At 35.5% G+C, this 18,362-nt stretch overlaps 1 protein-coding gene across 7 annotated transcripts in view; it reads left to right on the forward strand.

Annotated features, from left to right (window-relative positions):
- The first annotated feature begins 1,788 nt into the window (after positions 1-1,788).
- ELAVL2 (ELAV like RNA binding protein 2) overlaps positions 1,789-18,362 on the forward strand; it is a 159,855-nt gene continuing 143,281 nt past the window's right edge. For 6 of the 7 annotated variants that reach the window (XM_021675339.2, XM_021675342.2, XM_021675346.2 and 3 more), the window contains exon 1: positions 1,789-1,886. Coding sequence is in view for 2 of the 7 variants with exons in the window: in XM_064380971.1 (XP_064237041.1) it covers positions 1,860-1,886 (27 nt within the window). In the remaining 5 variants the exon portion in view is untranslated. The remainder of the gene's footprint in view (positions 1,887-18,362) is intronic. The other variant, XM_012450018.3, reaches the window with a different exon arrangement.

Raw genomic sequence — 18,362 nt, forward strand, 5'->3', positions numbered from 1 at the left:
AATAAGTCTACTTGTCCACGTAGGGAAATAAAAATCATTCTGCAAGGCTTTCCTCTAGAAGAAAAATCGGTGCCTGTGAACTAGCTTCTTGGGACCATTAACAAAGCCGAAAAGTGGAGAAAAAGTCAACGGGGTGGGGTCAGTGGGGTGACAAAGATCCAAAGCTCCCCTAAAAGGGAGCGAAAGGAGAGATACTTTCTTTTCTCTCTCTCTTTTTTTTTTTTTTTTTTTTTTTTTTGCCTCCCTGGGTCAGCCGGGACAGCACAGGCGAGACTCAGAGTGGAGTGAGAAGTAAAGAGGGTGTTGGGTCGGGAGGAGAAGGGAAGAGGGAGAGGCGGGGGTCTGGTCCCCAACGTGGTGACTTCGCTGCGCACCTGTGGGGCCGACGCTCTGAAGCGGGACGGGGTGTTGGTCCGAGGGGGGACCCCATCGCCGGGGGCAGGAGGTCTCGCCCGACAAGGCAGTCTCGGACCCTGACACCCGCTCCAGCATCCTGACAGCCCCTCCCGGGTGGGTCGGACTCCCTTTCGGTCCGGTTGCAGAGTTCTTCCCCGACTGGCTGCCCGCAGCCCGGGTGCAGGAGTTCCTCCTGCAGTTTCCGCCCCAGCCACGGCTCCTCGGGCTTGTTTTATTTATTTCGCTCTTCTCACCGTGCAGCCCGCCCCCGAGACCGTTCCGGGCGCTGGGAGGAGCGCGGCGCACGTGGAAGCTGCGTTCCGCGCCTCCTAGCAGCGCCGAGCCGGCGGCGCGTGTGGACCCGCAGTTGCAAACTATTGGCCAGTGAACGCCCCGCTCGCTCCGGCATCCAACTCCACCCCGCTCTCCTCGCCCTTGCCGCCTTCGTTTTTCGATTTTAGAATCTTCTCCTTCTTCAAGTGTTTGGATAAATTCGCCGTCCGTAATCGGTTTAGTTGGAAATTACCCGATGGTGTTCATAATTTTTTTGAACACTGACTGCGGAAAATGCCATAGGGAGGTGGGGGAAGAGGGAGCAAAGTGTGTGTGCGCGCCGAGTGAGAGGAGAGACAGGAGAGATACGGATGAGGGAGGGACGAAAGAGAGAGAGAGAGACCTGAGGGGAGGGCAGGGGGCTTCCCTCTCCTGGAGGACAGACAGAATGATACATACTGTCATTAACAGTGTTGACCCACCCAGACCCCACCCTTCGGTTGCATCCATCATACAGTCATTACAAAGGGGCAGCGCTGTCACACTGCTTGCCCTGCTCCTGGGGCTCTCGGCTGGCTTAATGAGGTGCACCCAGCCGGGGCTATTGTGCAGCGCGAAAGAGGCAGGAACGAGACGGCAACGGTCCTAGCAGCTGCTCGCAGCAGCCTCGGCTGCAGCAGCCTCGCAGCAGCAGCCAACCCCACCTCAAGTGGATGAATGCCTCTGGAAGTGTTTTCCTGAAGGAACCCATCAGGCAGTGGAAGACTGTGGCAGGGCTAGTGAACTTAGATGGGGCTTTCCTCTCCTGCAGTTGAGCTGGCTGGAGGCAAGTGCAGTCACTCGGGTAATCGCGGGGGTGCTGGGGGCGGGGGGGGGTGGTGGTGGTGGTGGTGGTGGTGGTGGTTTTAAGCCAGTCCACGGTAAAAAGGCGGCTTGGATCAATTTCCCCTCCAACCACTCAACTCTCCCCTTTACCTTTTGTTTTGGTAGCTTGGCTTTTTCCACCCCCACCCTTTCCCTGGTGTGTTTTGAACCGCGCGTCCTGCTCCGGGGTTTGATTGTGCATTTAAATGTAATTCTGATTGGTGAATGTTCTCTCCTTTTTGTTGTGATTACTAGAGATACTTTAGCCCTGCCTTCCCAGTTCTGCGCCCAGCACAAGCAGTTTTGAAAATTTAAGTGCAAAAAGCATGACAAAGCAATATGAGGTTGCCGTGGTAAGTGAACTTTTAAACCGAAAATTACCATTTCTTCTCGTCTGCTCGGTCTGTGGGTGGTTTGAAGGGGAATCCTCACACACAAAGGGTTGAGGGCTGGGAGGAGGGGGTGGTTCAACAACAACAAAAAGAAACCCATACAAACCAGTAGTGCTAATTTTGTTTTTTCTCTCTACTATGGTCAGTGGACAAGTTGTGTATTTATATGTTTGAGACTCTTGGGATGAGAATAGGTTTGATGCATTTAAAGTGGGTGAGAGTTGGCAGTCAGCAGGAGAGAGGTGTAGGGAAGGGAGGCGAAGGGAACTAGGTTATTGTCTGGTTTCAAAAGAACCTTGAAGCTCTGACTTCCTGAACTCCGCACATTAGCCGGGTCATTCCTGATCAAAATCTTGAAAAGGAACAGTGGGGTCATCCTCAGCTACTACAACTATGTGTCCTCACCTGCAGTTAGACTGTTCTTCCTCACACTTCCTCAGGTAGCAACATTTGAAGCCAACATTCCTAGACAAATTTTAAATGCTGAATGATGATGAGGTAATACATTTGCAAAGTTGTGGTCTTGGAAGGTTTGGGGCTGGAGAAAAGAATTGCTTATTAACCCTCCTTCCCACTGCTCTCTACTCACCTCCCTCTTCCCATTCATCCCAGTTTTTAAAGTGTACAGATTCATTCAAGAGTCCTTCATCGGCATCCTTTCCTAATTAACCCCTTTTGTTTTAAAATAGGAGGTATATTCCAGGGATAGATTCCTGGGTTTTGCCCCTTTATCTCACTCAGTTTCCAAGAATAGCCATCCAATACAGTATTTGTGACAAAGTAAACAATTCCAAGTTGGCTAAAAGCCTTTGCTCTGGAGAATTATGAATTTTTTGGCCTGTTCTGCTCAGTAGTTGTAAAACTTTCAGTTGCCTTTTAACTTATCCAGGGCTGTTGCCATGGAGAGAACTAGGATGCCCTGTGTTGGAATGGACCTGCCCATTGTCTAATGAGGCAAGGGCATCTCAGTTTTCTCATTTGAAGGATGGGATGGAAACAGAAATACCTACTGAAAGGAATTGTTTTGTTGAGTCCATTCTTAATTTTCATTTATGTGTGTGTAGATATAATTGCATGTGGCTACATTTCTCAAGACCTATTTTGAAATAAAGATTTTAAAATTAACTATAAACTTCCTGTGATCATAGGAAACATAGAAAATAACTTTAAAAATACGAATTGTATTGCAGTAAAGGTTAATGTATTTTAGTGGGCATATATTTTAATAACTTATTTTGACAACTGACTTATTTTTTGCCTATTCTACATGAAGTTACTGTAGTTCACCAGTAGCTATCACAGGAAAGTGATACTTTACGCACTCAGCTTCCAAAACTATCTCTATTGATTTTAGTCTAGCTGTTTGCAATAACTATCCTTAAAACAGTTTTCAGTTTGAGACCTAAAACACCAAAATGGTTAAACTACGAATTTGTTGGTACAAGAGGAATCAATTCAGTAAAATTTGTGAAAAAAGTCTCAGAAGAGTTTAGATTAGAACATAGTATATCTTTGTATTTGCAAGAATTTCAGTTGGGAGGTTTGCTTCTACCCACTAATATTCTTAGACCACAGACAATCAGCTAACAATGTTCTTAACTATATAATTAATTTTAGATCATGTTGCTCAACTATCATAGGATTTAATTTTATAATGAATCTTGAACTTTACTAACACTATCTGAGCTTTAAAAATAAATACCTTGAACTATATACAGTGCTAAACAAAGAATTCATTATCTAATACTGATATATAGATATTTATAAATAAGTAAATATATGTCCTGTATACATGTAAAATTATATTACTTTGACATGTGGAGAAAAACACCTTTATTCAGAATTATTTTAATCATAATCATAATCTCAAGCCATCAGATTTACTTAGTTTTCACCCAGACACTGAAAATACTGTTTCAGTTAAGTAATACATTAAAAATCAATATTTAAAATAAGCTGGGTAATTGAAAATTATCTTCTAAATGATAATTAATAGTGCATATAGTTTAACTGCCTATTCGGACTCCTTAATGCTATATATTTAATGCTATATAGTCCTCATACTTTCCCTCACCATAATTCTGTGCCAATTTTAGGTTTGCTAAATATTCTTAACATAGAAATTTAAAATGTAGAAGTGCAATAACCAAATTTTTTCTACAAAATACAAATATTTTTATTTTCAGTTTAGTTACTTTTATACCAAAATTATAAATGTTCTATTTATGTTATTGGTATGTTGAAAATACAGTGGTCATGTTCTGATATTTTTCTTGAACCTCAGTTTATTAGAATAAATCTTACAAATAGCAGAAGGCTTATAATGTTCATAAGCACAAAATTCTTAAGTGTTTCAACTAAGCAATGCTCTGATAGAAAGTCATTGCTTCCAATAACAGTGACTCACTTTAACTGAAAAAGTATTCATGCATAAAGGAGAAAAGTGAGATGTAGGAAGTGAAGGTGGATGGCAGCCAGGTTATCTACTGGTACATTGCAGGTTTTGCCCTTTGTACGATATCCAGGGCATTAAATGTACCTGCAAGCATAAAGGCAAAAAGAAAGGCTGATGTGACATTATAATTTTAAAAATGCAAAAATAATCTTCGTTTATTATTTCTAATTGGTATTAAAAGTAGTATGTATCCTATGTCAAATATAGAATCTAAAATCTTGAAGATGCTAACTTTTAATAGTTAACATGTGTTGTCTACCTGCTATGACCCAGTCATGGATTCAATCATGAATGTAAGTGCCTTATGTATAGTATCTCGGTTAATCTTCAAAACACTTTAGGTGGTAGCTTTTATTTCACCTAAAAAGTGAGTACCTAAGGTTAGATAGCTCATGAACCATGAGGTGAAGATGTGAATCAAAATCTATCTGACTCCAAAATTGGATCCAAAATCAAACAAAATTAGAATCAAATAATAGAAGGATGGGAGATACTAGCTACTAAATTTTAAAAGGCCCTCCACATAAAACTCATGTAATTGCCCCAAATTCTGAGCATAGGGATCACCTGTCAATCTTGGCACTTTTGCAATACAACATTTTTGAAGAAAAAAGTTTAAATGAAATATTTCTAACTATAGCCAAATTGGGTTTGGATACACAGCCTGGTTTGTCTGGTTGTTTTTCTTTTGGGACATTAATTATGGAAAATGTATTCTCTATTCCATTCCAAAAACAAAAGGAGAGAAAGATTAACTCAGTTATAATGACAAAAATACTTTAAAATAACTAGCAAAAATGCCTACTAAATAGAAGGAAGACCTAACTGTACCATTTTCCTTAAAAGGAAACTTAAATAAGCAGAGTGATTTTTACAATTTTAATGACGAAAATGGGATTTAATTTTTCATTTTCAAGACTTTTAAAATTTTGATTACACTTACATTTGCTAATATAATAAAATGATTTTTATAGGTAGCAAATCATTTGATATTTTTTACCATAATATATATTTTCTAAGCAAGAGTTTACTTTGATATACTTAAAATTAACTTCTTATCACAGTGATTAAGGGGCATTTTTTAAACTGCCTTCATTGTGTGAACTAAAGAAACTTGTAAGTGATATAGAAAATAAAAAGTTTCAAATAGGGCCCTACTATATGATTCCTTTTTAAATATTAAAGATGATAGACTTTCTAATAAATACAGAGAAAACATCCTTTCCCATAAAAATGCTCTAATTTTGATCTTTTTTGTTTACAAAATCTTTGGACCTGAGAGATTAGGATATAAATATTGCCTATTCTTGGGTTGATTAGCTTAGATGTGGAGTGGAGATGATAAGAGTTTATCAAGGTAATTCATTCAAGCATCTTTAAGTAACAATGAAAAAATGTTTAAGGACATCATTGACATTCAACAAAAAACTGCTCAATATTTCACTTTTTGCCTGAGAAGAAATGAAAGCCCTCAGAATAACTCTATCTGCATTTTATGCAGTAAATGGGCTTCTGAGTTGTTTTCTGTAAATTTTTTAATTGCTTTACTTTTTTTTTAATGCAGAGAGCTCACACGTTAAAATAGTGTTTGAATTAATGATCTTGTTAAGTGAATAACTTAAAAAAAGTGATACATCCCATTTTGTAAATTTCAATTTATAAAGTGAAACCATCCAAATTAATCATGTTTAAACCACATTACTATGAAAGTACTAATAGATTTTTTAGTCAGATAATTTTGGAATTTTAAAAACCTGATTATAAAGGGGAGAATTACGAGGCTTGAGCATTTCAACCCCACAGTATTCCAGCATTCAACCATTCAACTCTGTTTCACTTTGATCTTGGAAAAAACCCTGAATTATTAAGCCTCCCAAAACTAATTTTAGTTCTTGGTCTAATTTCAAATAAAATTCAGGCTAAGTTTTTATTATAGCTAATAAAATGTTCATATAATTTTCTGTTTCATCCTTGATATGGAAATTTATATTACATGATTATGTACTAAAATCATACACCGTCTATACAATTTTTCTTTCCATTCAAATTCATTAAAGTGTACAAATCTGTCTATATAAATAATGAATATGTGTAAGTATACATATAAAAGTTATGGTTATATCAATATGATGCTAAAAGGGAAAGTTATTAAAGCAGTTGTTCATTTTTAAATTTATGGTGTAATTAATTTTTCAAAATAGAATTTAATAAGAATATTAACTATTATTAACTAAAAATCCAGGAGTATTTTAGGATAGGTCTTCTGGAGTCTATTTTCTTCTGCCTCTCTACTGCTTTGTCATAACTTTATACAAAATTATAATTTCACTTGGAAAAGTGGTAGGAAAAACGTGAACTATGTTTAAACTAAGAAAAATAACAAAGGATCTTAAAGAAGTTGCTGCATAGGTCCTGGAATCCTTCAAGCTATGCGCCACAATTCTCTCTGTAAATCCTTTTGAATATGAAATCATTACATTTTGTGTTCAAAGTAAAGTTATATGTTGTAGATTTTTAAAGCCTCTCACAGCATTACAGAAAGGGCAGAGTACTACAAGCTAGATACTGCCTGGCTTGACAGACATTAACAAAGACTGAGAAGGCAATGTTAATGCATTTAATTTTTTTAAAATAGAGATTATAAAGTTAATGAAACCTGAGGTCATTACTAAGAAGAACTAAGAACTCAGCTTGAAATGTTTTCAGTAAAAATAATTAACTATGGGAAAGGTAAAGAGCTGATTAACATTATAAATATTTAACAAAATCTAAAATGTTACCATGATCCTTTGTTAAAGATGATAATTAGTGCTAAGACTGCTACAGAAACCTAGACTTTTGAATTTTTAATTTCTTAGTGCTTAATTTATCATTCAATCTGATATTATTGCAGAGATGGCATTTAATATGTAAGTTTGATTCCTACCATGGATACCACAACATTTTGATGTCTTAGGATGCAGTGAATGATACACTTCATTCAACAGACATTATTACATACATGGGTTAGACATGGTGGTAGAAACTGATAATACTTGGCTGGAATGATGGCTGTGCCGTCAAGTAATGCATAGTCTGTGTAAGAGATAGACATGTCAACAGATGGTTATAATGTAGTGAGATAGTTGGTATCAGAGATATGTAAAAAGTGCTTTTAGGAGTCCAGAGGAAGCTTTCGCTAATATGCCTGTGGTTGGCTTTAGTGTGGTATTCAGGAAGGCTTCTCAGTGGAGGTGGAATTTTGCTTACTAACTTCTTTTCCATTTTAAAGAAATGTAACACTAGCTCTTCAAATAATATACAGAAAGATGAAGTATATATTTTTTTGTCTTTACATATTGATATGTACTTATGATGAGAGAACAAGTTTTCTGTGTAGGATGCCGAGTTTTTCAAGATTCATTAGTGTAATTTCTCAGATACACTGCCTTTGACAAATGTGCACAGCCGGGAAAGCCTTTAATAAATTGATTAAAGTTAGCGTTTTGTTGCTAGTAGCATAATGGATAAAGCACAGGCCCCATTTTTATTCTTCTATGCTCTACCAATAAAAAAAAAAAGTATCTTGCAAATTGTGAAAGGCATACAAAAGCAAAAGTAATTAAATATTGTAAATGATGAGGGAGATTGCTTGTGATCTGGGCTAGAATTAGAAAGGGGGTAAGAAAGAGATTATTTGAGAGGAAATGATATGAAAATGTGTTTTTTTTTTTTTTTTTGAGACGGAGTTTCGCTCTTGATACCCAGGCTGGAGTGCAATGGCGCGATCTCGGCTCACCGCAACCTCCGCCTCCTGGGTTCAGGCAATTCTCCTGCCTCAGCCTCCTGAGTAGCTGGGATTACAGGCACGCGCCACCGTGCCCAGCTAATTTTTTGTATTAGTAGAGCCGGGGTTTCACCATGTTGACCAGGATGGTCTCGATCTCTTGACCTCGTGATCCACCCGCCTCGGCCTCCCAAAGTGCTGGGATTACAGGCGTGAGCCACCGCGCCCGGCCATGAAAATGTTTTAAAATAGGAAACAGTTCTGTTTTATAACAATAGGTTATCAACTTAAGCAATTTCACTTTCCTTTGTATTACTTTCACATTTGCAATGGAGGAGAAGGGAAGTACTATTAATCTGAAATTTTCCTTATTTATGAGTAAGTTATACCAGTGATCAGACCAAAATTTGTTTCTTAAACTCCCAAATGTGTGTAGCTTTACAGTAAAAACCTTCATTTCAGAGTGATTAGTACTTTGTGTGAATATCATTATGCATTTTCCTCTCTGATATCTTGACAATACAGTTTAGCCTATTCCCTCTGGGATTCTCTCCTGGCAACAATTTTTTATTTCCCTGTGTTCATTTTTAGGAAAATCCTCTCAATATCATTATATGTATTACTTTATAGGAAGGAAGTATGTAAAATACTCTTGAACTCATTTTACTTGTGAGTTTGAATAGCATTCAGATTAGAATGATTTCCCCAGAATTTTGTAGGCTTGCCCAATCCAGCTGTATATTTTATATGCTAATGTAAATTCTATTTTTGTTCCCCTTGGGGGTTTAAGTGATTATAATTGTTGCTCTTCAAAAGCCAAACAGATGATGATTGCTGCTTCAGGAGTATACCAAAAGAAACTGGCTTTCATTAAACCTGCTCATCCACTTCCTAATTATCTCCATTTTATCTAGCTAAGAAGCAGGAAAAAATGGCAAGTACAGTTCATTGAAGCCAGTTCAGTTATTTAAACATGGCTTTATTGAACTAGCAGGAGGTGTTAAAGTAGGGGAAATGTTTTCATTCTAACACTGATATGTAGCCAGTGGCCCAACTCAAGAGTTAGTTGAGCATCAAATGCCAGAGGCCATAGAGAATGAGAAGGGAGAGATTTTGAGTTATTCTGAGAGGAGTCCTCTAGTGGATACAATAAATAGTGCTGCAGTGACAGCTATTCTGAAATATTCTTTTTTGTTTTTCTTCCTGTAAAATAAAAATGGAGTTAGCTATTTAGTATCCACCAAGAAGTACCCAGAAATGCACTGTGAGTGAAAGGGAAATTTCCTATATATGTGAAAAAAAAAGGGGGACATATATTGATAAATTCTAAAAGGACACTGAATTCCTGAGACTGGCCAATATCAAGGGTCCTTCAGGTCACATAAGCCTTGAAATCTGGACATAAGTCAGAAAGTAAATTCTCACAGAGGCTGGTTTTCCTCAACAGGGAGACTATCTCTACCATTTGGGTGACAGTGGCTCTGAGTTAATCTGTTCTCCAGTCCTCTAGGGTGGCCTTGGAATTGAGTTGCACTGGAACATGTTTCTGACCCCTTTACTGGCTGTCCTCCTGGTGGCATAGAGAGGGTCCTTGAACTCTCACCCAGGGGAACAGAAAAATGTCAGAGTCAACAGCTGTTCAGTTTCCAGCTGTGAGAATGCAATTCTCTGCTGGTTAAACAAAAAACTCTGAAAGGGCTCTCTCTTTTCTGAAATTTCAAAGAGCCACGTTTTTGAAACCAATTGTCTAAGGCGAGATTTAGATAAAACATTATATTCATAAACAAAAAAAGAAACAGAACGTTCTGAATTTTCTGTAGATTTTCATTTTTGTGTTCCATGATATTTCAGCAAGTGTCAGGCAATTTCACTTTTTGAAGTTTTAATATAGAGTTGTTATCTGATGAGTTGATTTTGAAACTTTGGAGAATCATACTGAAAATGAAAAAAGTTTACTTAATTTTAAAAAAGGAAATATGTTTCTGACAGGCATTTGTATAATTTACTAGAAAGTTATATACATTAAAAATTATTTTCCTCTCATTTCTTGTGGCAATAAAAAATTTTCCAGTGTTAATATACTTACTTTTAGCTTTACAATAACCCTACAAAGTAAAACAAGCAAACATTATCATTCCCTTTATATATGGAAACATAGTGATTCACAAAAGTTTAAAAACTAGAATCTGGGCATACCAGCTCCTTCATCAACCTCTTGATCAACATCTCCTTGATCTACCAACATTTTGCCAATACATAATGTTGAATTATATTTAGATGGCAGAGTCATTTCTAAACCCCGAGGGTAGGGAGTCCCCGGAGAATAAGTATTGTTCCAGTGAGCCTTTAGGTAATCTATGCAGTTTCCATTCTTAAATCCAGAGAGAGGGTATAACAAAAGTCTGTTCTCTAGAATCTCTAAGTTAAAAACTCTGTCTGATGGTGTAGCAGTATTGGAATTTCCCTGAATTTCTGTATAGAGACATGCCAGCGTGTAAATCACTCTGGTTTTCTACCAAGAAGGCCTATAAAAGCCTGAGAATGTACCAGCTGCACCCACCCTTGCCCTAGGCAAATGGTGGAAACTATCTGCTTGGTTTCCTTACCTCCTCATCATCTTCTCTTGATACTTCTAGGACCTGACTGTTCTTTGTTCCCCTAGGCTTATGGGGCCACCTTTACTGACATTGCTAATACCCAAGGTCTACTAGGACATATCTCTTTTCCTTCCAGGGTAACAGGTTGTTCATCTAATAAATTAATCTCCACTAATGGGAGGATATTAAGGAGAGTCCTGATTTCTGTTAATATTTAAAATTAGATCCCAAGGGAAATGTGCCTGTTTCTGTTAAACGATCATGGTGAGTAACTTGTGGGGTGGTTGTGTCAGTCCAACATGTATATTTTTCTGGTACTTTCTGTTCTTAACAGCATGGCACCAACTGATCTCTATTGGAGGAGCGTGCTTACTTATTTTGAAGTAGGACAGTTAGAAATGAACTAACTCAAAGGGAAAATACAACTCCGAAAAAACTGATTAGGTAATTTTGGCTTATCTGCCTATGTTTATTAAATAGAAGTAACAAACGTAACAAACAGTAAAATATATCTATGCCAGTGGAATGACTGCACTTCCCAGGGTTATCTCACATGTTCTTTCATTTTACTAATAGGAAGTTATAGAAAATCACACTTATTCTGTGACCTCATAGCAATATGAATGTAAATAAAATCTTTTAAAGATGTCCTAGTTAAATCTTTTTCAGTATAACACAATGTATAAAATTGGCAGTTATTTCAATTAATCTGTTCAACAGAAATAACCAAAATAGTTCAAGCCACTGTTTAACTCCATGTTAACTGAACAATTGAAAAAACTGTACTGATTTTTGCTCTAAATCAGTTGTTCATCAAAATCATCTGTGGAGCTTTTTTATAAACATAAATACACCTCAGAATTAGAGTGAAATCTCTTGAGGTAAAGAGGAGGCATCTGTACTTGAAAAACCTCATTAGGTTGAGGCATTGATGCACAGTCACGTGTTAGAACCACTGGGCTTTCCTTTATCCAGTTCTGTCATCCAATGAAGATTCACTCTCTGTCAGACAAATACTTGAGTCACACAAATACTTGAGTCACTTAATGTTCACAACAGCCTTAAAAGGTAGATTATTTTTAATACCCATTTTGAGAATGAGAAAACTGAGGCTCAGAGAGGTTAGACAACTTGCCCAAAGTCATATACCAAGGACACAGGAGAGGCAGAATCAGAATTCAGGTCTGCATGAATACTTTTAACCGAGACAACCCTGAACTTGAAAGGCCTTTTTAATATACAGATTGAAAATGTATGGCTGTATTTTATAGCTGTAATTTCCAACCTAGAAGCTTCAGTTTTGCTGCTTTGATTACCCTAAGAATATCTGGAGCGTACAGGGATTGTTTCATTTTATGGTCTTAAAGGAGAGCTACTATATTCATGTGAAAGAAGACATGGTCTAATAGGTAAAAGATACTTTAAAATTACAGGTAAAATATTTTGCTTTCTTTATATAAAGGTCACAGATGACTTTCTACCTCAGTTCTTAATGCAGAAACTCAAGGAACTGCTGTAAACTACCTATTAATTTCATTGCAAAAATTATTCAGATATGAGACAGAAGAGAATGCTTTTTCTTTCAGGTCAATTTCTTATAAAAATATTAATAATTATGTAAAATCATTGCTGATAAATGCAGTTTCCAGTGTGGACTGTGCAATTTTAGGATTTGTTCTTTTTGATTTGGGTCTGACACCAATATTTAGAATAGTGATGACTCATGTCTAGGACTCAAATTTGTTTTTCATGGGTTTATACAGTTTTCCTCTTGAATTGCACCAAAAATGGTTTTTTAATTGGCTTTAACTCATGCCCAATAAATTGGACAAAAATTGATTGCCGCAGTCATGTTTGGTTTAAAATTATTCAGGATTGCGCCATGAGTCAAATGAGTGCATGAGTGAGGGCAGCAGCACTTTTTGTCCTCGGTATATGACAAATAAGTTTTTTTTCAAAACGGTCGTCATTCGTATCTGAAAATTAATATATGTCTGTGGTTTATAAAGCTTAAAAGATAGTAACAGGGCACATTAAAACACATTGTATTAAAAAATAAGTTTCTGTTATTTTTGTATTTTTTCTTAGTATCTTCCGGTTTTACCAATGTCATAAATCTAATAACAGTATTCCTTTTAAGATAAGTAATACCTGTTAGATAGCTCTTGTTAGGTTTTTGGTCATGTTATTAGAATATTTCTAAATAGCAAAATGAAATAAGTAAGAACATTCAGAGACTGTGCCATCAGTCACAGTTGAGACATTGAGCCAGTTTTCTATCCTCTGAAGAGTGAATTTTAAAGACAAAAATTAAACAATATGAAAATTGAATTAACTCAGGTGACTGTTTAGGACATTGAAATAGCAATTCGCTAATGGTACCTGTCAGGAAGCCAGTTTTAGTTCAATCTCATTATAATTATTTACTGTATTATGGTTTTCACTTACTTATATGCCATAGAAATATAAGCAAATCATTTTAAGGGTTTTGCTGGCTGGGAATGAAGGTTCATTTTATGAGATTCTTAGGCAACTTGAGAAAGGATTTAATAGGGAAAAATAAATGATTAATTCAATGAAAAGAAGAACATTCCTTGATCATAATACAGATAGTAAGTGAAGGAAACAGTTTATGTTATTGCATATAATTAATATTAGGCAATTTTAACTGGACAGGATAGTTATACCTGATATTTTTGTCTAAGAAAATGGTAGATCAGTTTCTGAGATTTTTGTCATATTTATTTTTCATGTGTATTAAATCTCAATTTGTTTTTATAAGTGAATATTATTTTGTTTATAAACTATAAAGCTCCAGGGCTGTTGTTGTGACCTCTCTCTTAATCTAAGTTGTCTTTTAAGAGGTCACTGGTTCTTACCATCCAGCATCTAGCTCCTGCCCCCACCTGGTGGCTATAGGCCCTCAAGCTTGAGCTGTAGAGTTTTTTTTTTTCCTGAAACAATAAACTACCTGTTTCTCTGATTTATAAAAAAGAATGAATGTTCAGAATTTTTACAAACCCAATAATGCAGAAAATGTAAAGAAAAGAAGTAACTATAAATCCAGCTCCCATTACCTCAAAATAGCCAGTGTTTAATGTTCTAGTAAACATCCCTTATATGGTGTTTAATATGCTTAATAATATTTCATAAAAATCTACACATTACATTAAATAATAAACACTATCTTTTTAATGGTTTTATAACTGTTTACATATGTTTATGGAGTAGACTTCTTAAAATGTGTAGAAGCTAAATAATTAAACCGCAAAACAATGTTACTCGCCGGTTAGAATAGCCTAGGACATCTTATATAAAATATTTCTCAAAATCCTATTATATTTGACTTGAATCTTTTTAAAGGAAGAAATCATCCAACTATAAATTTTCTCTCTCTTCTATTTGTCAGCAGTAGAGAGCATGGCAAGCTATAAGAGTATGATTATTTCTGAAATAAAAATAGTTTTATCTGTTTATGTTCATTGTAATATCTACTTTCCCAAGGCTTTTGTTCTCTTGCAAATGTTATGTCATCTGTAATTTCTGTTGTATTTATTTAAAATTACCAAATTTGACATCTGGAAAGTACCTTAGAGGTACTCTAATAAAAGTGGCTATGGACTTGGGCCCTAGAAACGGCCCATTTGGGGTGAAAACCCAGCTCTGTTGATCTCTAGCTGGGTTATCTTGGGCAAATTACTTAACTTCCTTGGTTTCTTTATCTGTAAAATGGTAAGATTCTTGTGAGGATTAACTGATTTAATGCATGTAGAGCATTAGAATGCTACCTAGCATATAATACACCTACCTATTATTATTATTACTAATCTAGTCCTCTCCTGGGAATCATCAAGTTTAGACAGTGACTTTGTGAAGAGAATCAGCTAATTAGTGGGAGAAACAATGCTGGGACTCATGTCTCCTTTCTCCACGTCTAGAGATCTTTGCTTAGTGCCACAATGTGTGCTCTCTCAGCATTGTTTTTAAAGCCCTCCCTTAGGCACAAAGGTATCTTAGAGGCATCCAGGGCTACACAGTGCGTTAGTCTGACATGCTTTTGTCCCTGGTTTCTCTCCCTCACAGCTTCCGTGGGCTTGTTGGCTGAGAAACATTTGCTCAGAACTCTATCTCTTTCCCAGTGCTGGTGGAAATAATTTGGCCATCAAAATACTTTCATTATGAACCCCTCTTCTCTACCTGTAACTCTTTTCCCCGTATCTATTATACTCCGACCCTGCCACCTCATCGCAATTTTAGACGAAAGCTTCTTAACCCTGCTTATGTGTTGGTTCTAATTCCTCTACCTTTGAATATCTTTCTGTTTGGCATTTCTAAAATTCACAGTTGCCAATAGGTGTATTCTGTGTATCCTGTGTATCCTGTTTCTAATAGTTGTATATCTGTACTTCCCTCTGCTGGTTTTCAAAATCAGTGTAATGGGATACCACAATACCCAACCAAATTGATTTCCTATGTTTTATAGCCTACTTCCTCTACTGTAGTCAGACTGGTCTGCTTCAACAAATTCCTGTAATTTTCACCTCTGAACCTCCTGTTATTTGCTCTAAAGCACACACAAACACACACACACACACAATGGAGTAGATTTATATAAAGATCTTTTAAAACTGAGGACTGAACACTGTAATATATATAAATATTTTCCTCTTTTATACAAACCTTACAAAGAGGCTCAAACTTTCGTGTATCCTGTTGATATGACTAATAAATGGAGACATGCCTGTCTTTTAGTATTCATTTTACATCTATAAATATTAGTATTCTAGAATATATCAGTACTCTATGAGTTAAATAATAAGCACTGAATAAAAGAAAGTCTTTTATTGTCTGCACAAGGAATCCAGAAATATCATCTAGAGAAAAAAAATTCACAGTAAATTGTGTCAAAATAATTCAAAGAAATGTTGATTTGTTACTCATACAGCTTTAACAGTCTGTAACACCATTTATTTATGTTACATCTTCCAATTCATGTTTACAAAAACTGACATTTGAAGCAACCGTATTCTCTAATTTCTCACATCAGAATGATAATGACCAAAGGAATAGAATATTATTTCTATTACAACAGTATCCTCAGCCTTAAAATGCTCCATCAGAGAAAATGGATTTTTTATTTAATCACATCAACATGAAGAGTTAAGAGAGGTTAGTGTGAAATGGTAATAAACAGCAGCACAGGCTGTTCTATGTGTATTCATGTGTTTCTTCTTGGTGCTAATTACACTTGCTCATAGAAGTCTGGCAGTCACATGACTGGGCTTGACCTTGAGTGGGTCAATTTTATAAAATTATATGATACATTTAAGATGCAGACAGATGCTTATTGAAGCTTAAAATAAAAACATTAAGTCTGTTTGCCATTGTGACTTACAATGAATTTATACCTCTACAAGTTTAAGGTTCATTCTTTTATCAGGCTGCAAAATGTTGTTTCCTTCCATTTCACTTACTGAGAGTCCACAGCTACAGCTCTATATCAATCCATAGCAATGTAAGCCCAGGAGGGAACTGCAAAACTATAAACCATAAGCAAGTTTTAGTATTCTTCTGATATTCTATGTTTTATAATGTCAAGAGGATGTTAGTTATACATTTTTGTTTTATTCAAAACAAAAAAACTGTTATAAAAAGCCCTTTATATAGTCTACCTCTATATTCCTTTGGATATTTATTTTGATAGATTTTTTCAAACACAATCTAAATAGAAAACTGAGCAGAAAATACTGTTAGCCTGTGTAAATGGAATAAAGATAATAGTCTATAAAAATAGATGTGGAGATGGGAGAATGAGCCTAGGGAGAGGTGACTGGTAAGTAGATTGAAACTGGTTTCTTTGAAGGCCATAAATGAGTAATAACCTTTAAAATCTTGCCTTAGAAATTAACAAAGAATGGTAAATAAGAATAATGTGTGCATATATAAGACTGAATAATAAAAGTGTCTTAACATCAAAATATTTTAATTTGATTAGACTGTTATGGTATATATTTGACTCAACTTGATTTCATCAAGTAATTAACTGAATTTTAAGCTATACTTAATGCCAAAACTGACAACATTTGAGCCTAACTAAAGTAACAATACCATAAGTAATGCCAAAGAGAGTAACAGATTGCAGAAAGACTGATATTCAGGAAAATTATTTCTATTAACCTTAGAAATGTTACCTAAATTCCTAATGCCTCTGTTATACCCCCTGAAAATGAGAAATAATTTATGTCCTCCTTCACCTCCTGGGGTTACAATGATAAATATGTAAAAGTACATTGAGCTTTTTGTGATAAAAGGTACTATAAAAATCTAAGGTGTTTTTATTATTATATCAGTCAAATGGGATCTCAGACTCAGTTCCTTTTTGAAGACCCACAACTTTTTATGGGTGAATCATGAAATTGTATTGGGAAATATATTGAAGTCACATAACAGGGCAGATAGAAGATTTTATGCCTTTTGGTGCCTTCTAAACTTGGTTGCAATTAGAAATGTGAGAGAATATTTATCATGAAATATATCAGTTGGGACATTAATGAGAGCTAATGAAAATATTTAAGAGACAATATATAAAAGCAGAAATTCTAATTCTGGCTTTATCAAGTAAATGTACTAAGTTATCATTTTTGTTCTCATAATTGTAGTTACCATATATTGACTGCTTCCTCTATGCCAGGAAGTTTTGAGTATTTTATACTTATGATTACATCTAACCTCACAGTGATTCTAAATTAGGCATTATTATCACTATTTTATAGATTAGAAAACCAAGGCTTAGAGGCAGTAAAGTAACTTGTCCAAGATCCTGTGAAATCAGGTTCAAATCCACGTGTCTGAAGTCAAAACCCAAGCCATTAACAATTTGTAAAACTGTAGCTCCTAGAAGGATAACATTACAATTCCTATATAAAGGAGCAATTTTTTGACGTTATATATTTTAAAAAACAGCGATATTTTACAAAAATTTGTAACGATGAACAATAACAACATAAACCAGACATTATGAATATGTATTATACAACATATTAACTGAGTTATTTAAACCTCTTGAATTTTCCATTTACTATTATCGCCCAAAATATAATCTGATTTCCTTCAAGCATTTCTTGTCTCTAATCTAATTTTGTTATTCTGGCACATGCTAGGCACTCAAAGGATACTTGAATCAAATTGAAATGGGCCTTTTGTCAAAGATTAGGAAAAATATTTAGAAATAGGAAGTGATTATGTATCACTCATTTGACTCTTACCTGATGATAAATGTTATATCTGGAAGGACATAGTTATGTCTGATATTTTTGGTAATAGAATTATAATCAGTCATTAAACAAAAACATTAAAGACTTTTGGATATTTCAAAAGCTTCTACCATTTTTGCCTGAATACATCATAGGAAGATTGTTTCCCTTAAAAATATAGTATCCCATTTCTTACAGAGGGGGATTAATAACTGAAAATCCTTTAAAGCTAATTTTACATTTTTGGTTATTTTATTATTTTTCATCATTTATAATGATTGCTATGCCTTTAGAAATCACATATATCATTCCTTTTGTGACAAAAATTTATATAAAAATGATTTTTATACTAATTTCATGCTAAAA

The sequence above is a fragment of the Aotus nancymaae genome, unplaced genomic scaffold (assembly GCF_030222135.1).
Source record: "Aotus nancymaae isolate 86718 unplaced genomic scaffold, 86718_ANA_hifiasm-v0.15.2.pri h1tg000003l, whole genome shotgun sequence".
Taxonomy (NCBI): domain Eukaryota; kingdom Metazoa; phylum Chordata; class Mammalia; order Primates; family Aotidae; genus Aotus; species Aotus nancymaae.